Here is a 10,043-nt window from a genome sequence, read left to right as displayed (position 1 = left end):
GTGCATATCAAATCATGAACAGTAATACAAGAAATCTAATCATGCAGTAAATCACATACCGGTAGAGCTAGTCAGCAGTGCCCGGCACCGGTCAACGGCCAGTGACTAGGGGTGTCCACCCGACGGTCCACATCAAGGCCGTACAATAGTCTACCCCAGCGTCACCAACAACCGACCCCTGCCCTACTGCTCGATAGCTCTAACCGAACCATAACTAAATCTGAGAAAAACTGTAAGTAAACCCAATAAAATCGTAAATAAACCCTCACGTCTAGGAACCTAGTCCCCAAACTGGTTCAGCATCATTCCGAAAGGAATGGGGGCGGTACAAACCCCCGTAGGCTCACAACGGATAAAATTATAGAAGCCTCGAATTTAATTTAAATTAGAACAAATGAATAATAATTTAACAAATAAGGCTAGAAGCCGAATTAAAGTAAGGGAGAGAATAAAGTACAGGAAATCACGGGGTGTTTCACGGGAATTAAAGATCAAGAAGAGAGGGTTAAGAACTTGCCTTTACACGGCCGTTCCTTGCTTTTCTTACGCACCCGCTGCGAAATAAAACGTTCGCTGGCAATAAATAAAATTGCGGCTTTAATTAAATAAATCTACCGTGTAATATAATTAGTTTAGCCGTTTAAAATCCCACGTAAGCGCACCACAATTAAAATCTCAACGAGTCTTATATTTATTTTAAATTAAATCATGTTAATAAAATCCTTGAAGCCAGCTTAATAAATTAAATTTAAATCGGATGACTCAAAATTTCATAATTAATAAACAAGCCGAAACAGACGAAGGGAGGGTATAAAATACGAGAAATCACAGGGTTTCTCACGGGAATTAAAGAATACGAGGAAAGGATTAGGAACTTGCCTGAAATTAGCTGATTCCGACCTCTCTCAAGCTCCCGAGGTAAATTAAATCATTTCCTGGCAAATAACACAATCGGGACTCAAATTAATTAATTTTAATCGCAAAAAAATTTATAATTTAAACATATAATGCTTCTACTAATTTTTACCCACGTACCTGATCACTTTTCATGCCGAAAAATCCCAAAAATCCTATTATTTTTCCTTATTTTCTTTTCTTTCCTTTCTTCTTTTTTCTTCTTCTTCTTCTTCTTCCCTTCTTCTCCCGCGCACTGCTCTGCGCGCCTTCTTCTTCTTCTTCTCTTTCTTCTTCTTCTTCTTCCTCTTCCTTTTTCTTCCTTCCTTCTTTCTTCTTCTCCTTCTTTTTCCTTTCTTCCCCGCGGCCGCTGCTTCCCTCTTCTCCCCTGCGTCTTCTTCCTCGCCCGAACCAGCAGCCACCGTCGCCTTCCAGCGGCTGCTACTGCTTCGCTGCCATGGCCGCCACCTCCTCATCTCTCCCTCGTTCGATCTCTCTCAAGCCCTCATCTCTCTCTCTCTCGCGCGACTTCTCTTTCCCCCAACCTTTCTCTGTTTCTCGGCCACTGCTCTCAATGTGAGAAAAATATCAGATTTGATGCTTGTTCTCCAAGCGCACTGCACAGCCACACGTTTTAACAAATTAATTGATTTAACTAATTTAATTTCATTTACTTTTTTGTTATTTTTTTATGGTTATAATATTATCCCTATTATCATTTTCAATTTCTTTTTTTTTTTTTCTTGGGATATTACAAACGAAAAGCCCAAAATTTCGTGTTAGTTAGTGGGGAGCTATACAGAAGGTCTTTTTCACAACCACTGCTCAAGTGTATCCGACCTCGCGAAGCAGATTATATCCTACGAGAGATTCATGAAGGAATATGTGGAAGCCATATCGGGGCTCGGGCTCTTAGTCAAAAGGCTCCGCGGTAGGGGTATTATTGGCCAACGATGGTACGAGATTCGGAGCAGCTAGTCAGGACCTGCGATCGATGCCAGAAAACGTCTAATCTGGTCCATGTGCCGGCGGTCACATTAGGTCATATGGCTACGCCTTGTCCCTTCGCTCAATGGGGTATTGACATCCTGGGGCCTTTTCCCCCAGCGGCTGGCCAAGTTAAATATATCATGGCTGCTATCGACTATTTCACGAAGTGGGTCAAAGCTGAGGCAGTGGCCTCTATTATCGCTCGGCGGGTGAAGCAATTTCTATGGAAGAATGTGGTCTGTCGCTTCGGAGTTCCTCGGGTACTGATCTCCGACAACGACACTCAATTTTCTGATCGGTCTGTTCAGGAATGGTGCCAAGAGTTGGGAATTAGGCAGCAATTCACCTCGGTAGCCCATCCTCGTAAAAACTCGTAGTTTTCAAAAACCCAGGAAGGCACATTAGAATAAAACAAAGGATCAGATGTGATCCTCTGGGGGCCCGAACCCTCTGCAAAAACAAAGGATCAGATGTGATCCTCGGGGGGCCCGAACCCTCGGCAAAAACAAAGGATCAGATATGATTCTCGGGAGGCCCGAACCCTTGGCAAAAACGAAGGATCAGATGTGATCCTCGGGGACCCAACCCTCGGCAAACACAAAGGATCAGATATGATCCTCGAAAGACCTAAGCATTTGACGGATATAAAAGGATTAGATATCATCCTCCTGAAGCTCAACCCCTCGAAGATAATACAGGGATCAGACGTGATCCTTGGGGGGCCGGACCCTTTTGAGCAAATGGCAAAAATCAAGTTCGGCGATAAACAGGGGTGGCAAAAAGGAAGGATTAAGCTTGATCCCCAATGGTCTTTTCTTGTTCTCGATAAAAAGTAAAGAAAACAAGACAACAAAAAGGCAGTAGCGAAAGAAAATCGTGCGAAAAATCTAAAACTTTTATCATTACGGCAATAGGTTTGAATACAAAAATATCTACTCTAAAGAGGACAAGGCGGCAACAACATCGAAGGGGATGGAGTCTACATCTAGGTTTGGGAAGCGCTCTTTGACGAGTTTCTTCATGTGCTCGAGCCCACCCCAAAGAACTTCTTCTAGCTCCGCGGCATAAGCTTCGAAGCTTCGGAAATCCTCATGACCATTTTGAAAAGCCACTTGGGCATCCTTGAGGGCGGATTGGAGTTGGACATGAGCAGTGCGAAGGTCTTCCTTGCACCAGGAATAAGACTCCAGCGCTTCGACCTGTCCCTTCTTGGCCTCCTTAAGCTCTAGAGTAAGCCTTTTTATATCCTCCTGAAGCTGGTTATTAACACCCTTAGTGGCGTCCAGTTCCTCCCCTAGCCGGGAATTGGCCTGATTAGCCTCGAGCATGTTTTTCTGGACTAACTCTAGATCCTCGCGCACTTGAGCTTCGGCTTTGTTGGCGAGTCTGGCATCTTCTTGTGCCAGCTCAATAGACTTGGTTAAAATGTGAACGCGGTGTTCAAGACTTGACAGTTGGGTGGAGAGGGACTCAAGCCCTTGGAGCCTTTCGACCTCGGACTCCAGGGAAAGGATCTGGGCGTGAAGTTCATATTCTCGCCGAGAGACCAAACCTTGGAACTCTGTAAGGTTCTGAGGAAGTGAAAACAGAACATGGGTTCAGACGCACTCGCATAAAAAAAAAAAGGCAGGGTTAAAAGAGAAAGGAACACGGTCATACCCTCAGAATATTGGTGCAGTAGTCGGTTTCGTTCGGGGTTCGTAGGGTCCCCGGTAGGATCAGAGTTGTTGAGGGAACATTGATGGCTTTAGGAGCCGGAGGTTCGGAGGGAGTGGCAGCTGGGGAGGTGGTCTCCGTCCTACGGCGTTTCGTTCGGCGTGCTAATATTTCCTTCGTTGATAACGCCGAAGCCTCTTCCAGCGAAGCCTCCCCCGTCAGCTCTGAACACCCCGTTGGTGCTAATGGCGTTAATATTCGTTTAAAAACCGAACTGATAGGGATGTTGGGAGACGTAGCAGTGGACTCCGTACCTACCAAGGTTTGTTTTTTCTGGGCCTCTATACGAATTGCAGTAAGTACCTGTGCGATGGTTGTTGAATCATCTTCATAAGGGATCGACGGGGGTGCAAGCGCGGTGGAGGTTTCCTACTGCGCGTTCGGGGTTCGGAAGATGGGTCCCCCGAACCCCCAGTGGCGTCGCTCTTGGAAGCCTCTTGGAAGGTCCGAGGATCTCCCTCCACCAGTCTTTGCGACCTAGAAGGTGTTGAGGGTTTCTTATTCTTCCTTCTCTTTGGAGCTCGCTCGGGAGGTACAGCCCTCTCCGACATCCTCTGGTTGCTGGGAGGAGCCGAGGGGCCCTTACTCTAGGGGAAGTCCAAAATCATTTCTCCGATGATAGGAGAATACGATATCTCCCAGAGCTCTTCAACTGAGAATGAGATAACGATAAAAATCAAATACAGAAAAAGGAAGAAGAGGGAGTAAAGAAGAGGATGAAGGAAGAAGAGCTCACAGTTTTAGCCGTCCAAGCCCGCCTTGGTAAGGCTGGGATTGGAAAGCCATCCCTCTTCCCAGTTCCGGTTGTTCTTCATAAGTCGGCGGGTGGAATCTTCGATGGTCTCGACGCTCGGACGCTTGTGTTTGGTATCTAGAGTCCACTTGTTGCAGACAGACCAGATTTCTTGAGAAGAGCTGGATGGCCTAGGGCGGACGAAGACAAAGCGCTCTTTCCAATCATCAGAATCTTTTGACCCGCCAAATTGCATGAGAGTCGAAGCAGAAATCTCAAGTCCGGGGTGCTCCTTGCAGGCGAGGAGGCGGCCATCTTTCACGATTCGGGGGGAGACGGAGATCCACCCTCCTGGGTCGCGATTGGTCGTGAAGAAGTAGTCGAAGAGGTCCCCGGTTGGCTCAATTTTACCAGTATGGAAAATAAGGAGGAAGCCCATCAGGTATCGCCATCCGAAGGGGGACAGTTGGGCGGGAGCGATGGTGGGATGTTGAAGTAAGGACATCACTCTTCTTCGGGGAGGAAGTCGAAAGCCCCTATCGAAAGCACACTTGTAAACATAGAGGCAGTCGGCGACGAGATGGGACGCTCACAAGTGGCTATTGAACTCCACTTCCCACTCTTCGGGGACGTTGTATTTTTCTCTGAACTGCTGATATTCCGTCTGGCTCATCCATTGGCATGGAATAGAGGCGGCAGGGTGTTTTTCCCACTCAATAAGCTCCGCGTCGGTGGAATTGAACTTCCCGGAACCGATTATCGCCATAGCAGAAATGTAGTAGAAAGAGACGCGGAAAAAGGGGAAAACGCTTACTGGCACAAGAAGAGCTAAAGTTGAAGGAAAGTCGAGTGGAAAAAGAAATAAAGGGGTTGAAGAGTTCCTATTTAAACTGTAGGGGTAAGAGACCAAAGGGCGAGCAATAATGGGCATTAATTACCCCTGGTTGGCGGAGCTCGAAAGATGAAAAGGCATAGGGAAGGGATATCGCCGTCAAAACCAATCGATTCCCGTGCCCTCCAGGCACGCGCAAAAAAAAAAAAAAAAAAGAAGAAGAAAAATACAACCAACTCTCCGGACGTTATAGATATCAATCGACAAGAAGTTAGGAGGAGGAGTCTTGGGAGCTTTACCACTCCTCGAGTCCTTCAAGCCGAAAAGCTCAAGAAGTGGGGGGGCAAGTGATGAGGAGAATGCCCTCGGTCCCATAATTACGCCAATACCCCGGGCAGATATCCAATTGCGGCCAGGACACATGTTCCCTAATAGGGAGTTTCGCCTGCGATCATCTTGTTTAGATCTAGAAGACACATAGCAGATAAGCATCGCCACATCAATCGGATAGGCACTTAGTAAGGAAATCTCCGAGGCCATAGGAATATACTAACTCGCCGAAGGTCACGGAGGCAGCAGCTATCCCAAACCCTTCGAAGATGGATGCTATTATGAAATCCTTATCAGAAAGGTTCCGAGAAAGGCGGAGGGGAGATCCCGAAGATCTCTCCATGATCCTTATCCTGAGAAAAGGTTAAAAGGGGAATGCGAGGTAAGAGAAGGGGACTTCTTTCTTCTTTCTGCATATAATTTAAGTAAATATACTGAATTCGGTTTGAGAGGATATCTGACTTGATCGTCGGAGATTGACCGGGGGAGCAAATCCCCGTCTCCATTGCAGGTACGTTCGAAGAGGTAAGAAGGGAACGTGTGCCTACCACTTCAGAAGATTATCATCAGTATTCAATCAAAGAAGGGCCTTTCTGGGTGCCGATTTGAGACTCTGTGAGCAGGTGGAAAAGAGTATCAAGAACAGAGAATGGAAGCTGGTTCTCGAGCAACAGCAAATCTCGCTGAACAGTGCAGTAGGCCACGGCGCTATCAATGCCCAGTTCGGGAATTTGGTCAACCTTCTTCTTCTGGAGAACTGCGATATCGTAGTGCCTGTAGAGAAGCTCCAGAATAAAGGAGCCATCCAAGAAAAGCATCTCCGTATTCAGCGTCGCAGGTTTTTCTTTCGGGTAGTAGTTCTGGGCCTCGCCGATGGACTCTTCCATCGTCGTCAGACACTTTTGCACTATTTCCCTTGCTTGCTTCTCGGATTTGGCGGCCCTGTAAATAAGTGCTTTGACGCATTTGGTCTTGGTATTGTTGACGCGTGAGTTTTTGAGGTGTTGGTCGTGGCTGTGAAGAGGACCAATGGAGACGAAGCGAGGGATATAGGCGCTTTCCTTGAGCTTGCGAAGATCGTCGGGGACTCTGTAAATGGTCCTCTGTGGAGTAATTAACTGAGGTTGGCTGATTTGGATGAAGATGTCGTCTCTAAGGCTCTGTGTATCAGTGTCCATGGCTTTGGTTGGGACCGAAACTAGAAGGGGCAATGGTTGACAGTGGCCGGGGGGGAAATGCTTGCAAATCAAAGAAGCACCATTGTCATTGATTTATATATAGCGAAATTGTTGGCTTTGCAAATATCTCAAATAAAATACATGACGTTTGCATGCCAAAGTCACCAGTCAAGCACAACCCTATTTATTACACTCTTAGGGTGCGTTTTATTGCAAGAGTAGAATTTAGGTAGAACGAAAATGAATTACAAGGAATTGAATTCTTGAAAATTAGAAGTTTAAATTTTTTGATTGGTATAATTTTCTACTTAAAAAATGATGTTATTTTCTATCTTTTGCTGTTTGATTGATAATATTTTTCATAGAATTTGATCATTTTTCTAATATTTCATGTTTGATAGGCATTATTTTTCATAAAAAATTGACACATTTTTCATAGAATTTAATAGTGAAAATGTATTAAAAAATATTTAATTTTATATAAAAAATCAAAATAATAACGTATTTTAAGTTAACTAAATTATTTTCTCAAAGAAATGAAACCACAAAATTAAAAAAAAATATTTTCCAAACTTATTAATTTATATGTGATTTTTATTTTTTTTTCTATACATTTTCTTTTTCATAGGTCCTTTTGTTCAGCTCCAGCAATAAGCCTAAGCATTGAAAGTAATTTTGAGAACTTTCAGAAACAAAATTATAAGTGCCTAAGCCTAGACAGTGGAAGAATGCGAGCACAGTGGATTTCAATTGCCTAAAAAATCAGAACTCCTCCTCTTAAGGAATTTCATTTCCTTAATTTGAAAAAAAAAACCATCGCGTGAGGAGAGGAGGAATGGGAAAATGAGTTCTCACAAAAAAAAAATTAATTGTCAAACAGTACAAAGGTGAAGAATTAAATGAAAAAAAAATCTTTTCCAAATAAAAAAATGAATATCAAACATACCCATACAACAACCCTTTGCAGGGAAAGTGAAGACTTTTAAGTCTTCAAATTAATTTATAAAATTGGGTCTTGATTCGGACTTTGGGATTGGCAAAACAATCGTATGCGTTGAGACGAAATCCATCATTTTTTATTTTACTGTTTGGCTTGAAGACCAGAAGTTTCTCTGTCAGTCCCTCCCTTTAATTTTGTATTGTTTTAATCGTTGTGTTAGTGAATGTTCTCGGTATATTTATTAAGATATCTTTTATTTTATTTTTAATATTTAAATATTTTTATTAATTATTGATTAATAAAATTTTATGTATTTATTATTAATTAATAAACAGCTTCAAATATTTAAAATAAAATATATTCACCACAACTTAACTCGTGGGAGTAAAATCCTTGCTTTATCTAATTTAAGTAATTAATACGGGGCGAGGATTCGATCACTTCAAATTAATCAAAATGCTACTCAAATAATATAATATATACAAAAAAAATTAAATCAAACAAATAGAATAAATATGAAAATTGAACAAATTAAAAATTAAAAAAATCAAATAAACACGAAAAAAATTGAACCAATCAAAAAAATCAAAAATAAATGTTAATTGAATAAAAAAATATTACTTAATTAAAAATAAATTTTACTAAATTAATCTTTGTGAACAGATTTTAGTTCAAAAATATTAATCGATTAAAACAAATTATTACTCAAGTATAAGAATAAAAGTGACTCGAGTAAAAATGATATAGCAAGACCCTGCCCACCATCTTTTACTACCTAATAAATTTGTATTGTTTTGATCGTTGTGTTAGTGAATGTCGTCGGTATATTTATTAAGATATATTTCATATATTTTATTTTTAGTATTTAAATATTTTTATTGATTATTAAAATATTTTATATTTATTATTAATTAATAAATAACTTTAAATATTTAAAACAAAATACATTCAACGCACTTTAACTAGTGCAAGCAAAATCCCTATTTTTAACTAATTTAAAGTAATTAATTTTGGGTGAGTATTTTGTCAATTTGGTTATTGAATTAAATGAAATGCTAAAATTCAAATAATAGAACGTATATAAAAAATCGAATCAAAGTAACCGAATACATTAAAAATAAAAAATTGAACAAATACAAAAAAAAAAATTAAATTGATCAAAAAAATTGAATAAATACGAAAAAACTAAATTAACCCCCCCAAAAAAAAAATAAGAGTTAATCAAGTAAAAATAAAGTTAATTGAGTAAGAAGAATATTACTTGATTAAAAAATTTTATTACTCAAGTATAAAAATAAATATTACTCGAGTAAAAAAAAGTTATTTGATTAAGAATAATTTTTAATCTTTATAAATAAATTTTAATTAAAAAATATTTCTCGATTAAAAAGAATTGTTATTCAAGTAAAAATAATATTATTTAATTAAAAATATTTATTATTTAAATAAAAATAATATTACTTAATTAAAAAAATTCTTTTTACTCGAGAAAAAAAAGATATTTTGATTTCTTTGATTATTTTAATTTTTTTAATATAAAATTTGAATCAAAACAAAATAATTAAAATTATCAAATTTAAAAATCAAATCAAACCCAACCTTAACTTAAACTGATTCAAAATATAATTTCAATCCATTCAATTTAATTATTTTATTTAAAAGGTAAAATTTTAGTCACCCCTAACTAATATTAGCTGACTCGTCATTCATTCACACGCAGCCGCCGTTGACTCAAAAGACCCCGCCCACCATCTTTTACTACCTAATAATTATCATCGAAATTGTAATTATTTTTTTACTGGGAGGCATTAATTTAATTAATTGCTAGAATTTGATCAGAACTTTGACTTTTTACAATTTTCTCCCTTATAAGAAGAGAATATCAAAAGATAATAATGCATCAGCACATACAACTAACCCTACTAATCGAGTCGGACACTGCATGTATGCACCCCAGCTAACAGTTATCTCCAGTGAAAATCAAGACAGCTTCAGGCAACAAACGTACGTGTAGAATAAATTATACGCCCAAAAGATTATATATATGTAAGGCAGATTACGTAATTTTAAAAGACTCAGATTCAGTAAGATTATTATTTTTTAAGTGTTAGGAATTTTCTTTTGTCTAAGAATATTTTTATAACTTTTGGAAAATATATATAGAAACTGAAAAAGTAATTAAAACTATATTTAATGAAATGAAATTAAAATTCAACCGACCCAAATTGGAAGGAAAGACCATTCCATTCCCACATATTATAATAAAATGGTTTTATAGTCTCCATTTCAAAGCTACAACCAAACATAATTTTAGTTAATTCACATTTACATTCCAATTTTTGCTGGGCTTTCATTTCATACCACCAAATTTATAAAAGGCCCTTAAAAAGTTATAAACTACTAGAGTACGTATAATCAATAGTTATCAGT

At 39.3% G+C, this 10,043-nt stretch overlaps 1 protein-coding gene across 1 annotated transcript; it reads right to left on the bottom strand.

Annotated features, from left to right (window-relative positions):
* Nucleotides 1-2,816: 2,816 nt before the first annotated feature.
* On the bottom strand, nucleotides 2,817-4,151 carry LOC127788063 (uncharacterized). The gene is made up of 3 exons (XM_052316182.1): nucleotides 3,904-4,151; nucleotides 3,544-3,814; nucleotides 2,817-3,455 (listed from the first exon to the last, which is right to left on the bottom strand). Exons 1-3 carry the CDS (start codon nucleotides 4,149-4,151, stop codon nucleotides 2,817-2,819), a joined length of 1,158 nt encoding a protein of 385 aa, XP_052172142.1.
* Between the last annotated feature and the right edge of the window lie 5,892 nt (nucleotides 4,152-10,043).

Source organism: Diospyros lotus, chromosome 13, assembly GCF_014633365.1.
Source record: "Diospyros lotus cultivar Yz01 chromosome 13, ASM1463336v1, whole genome shotgun sequence".
Lineage (NCBI taxonomy): Eukaryota > Viridiplantae > Streptophyta > Magnoliopsida > Ericales > Ebenaceae > Diospyros > Diospyros lotus.
The sequence above is the reverse complement of the archived record's forward strand: the minus strand, read 5'-3'. Positions and strand labels throughout refer to the sequence as shown.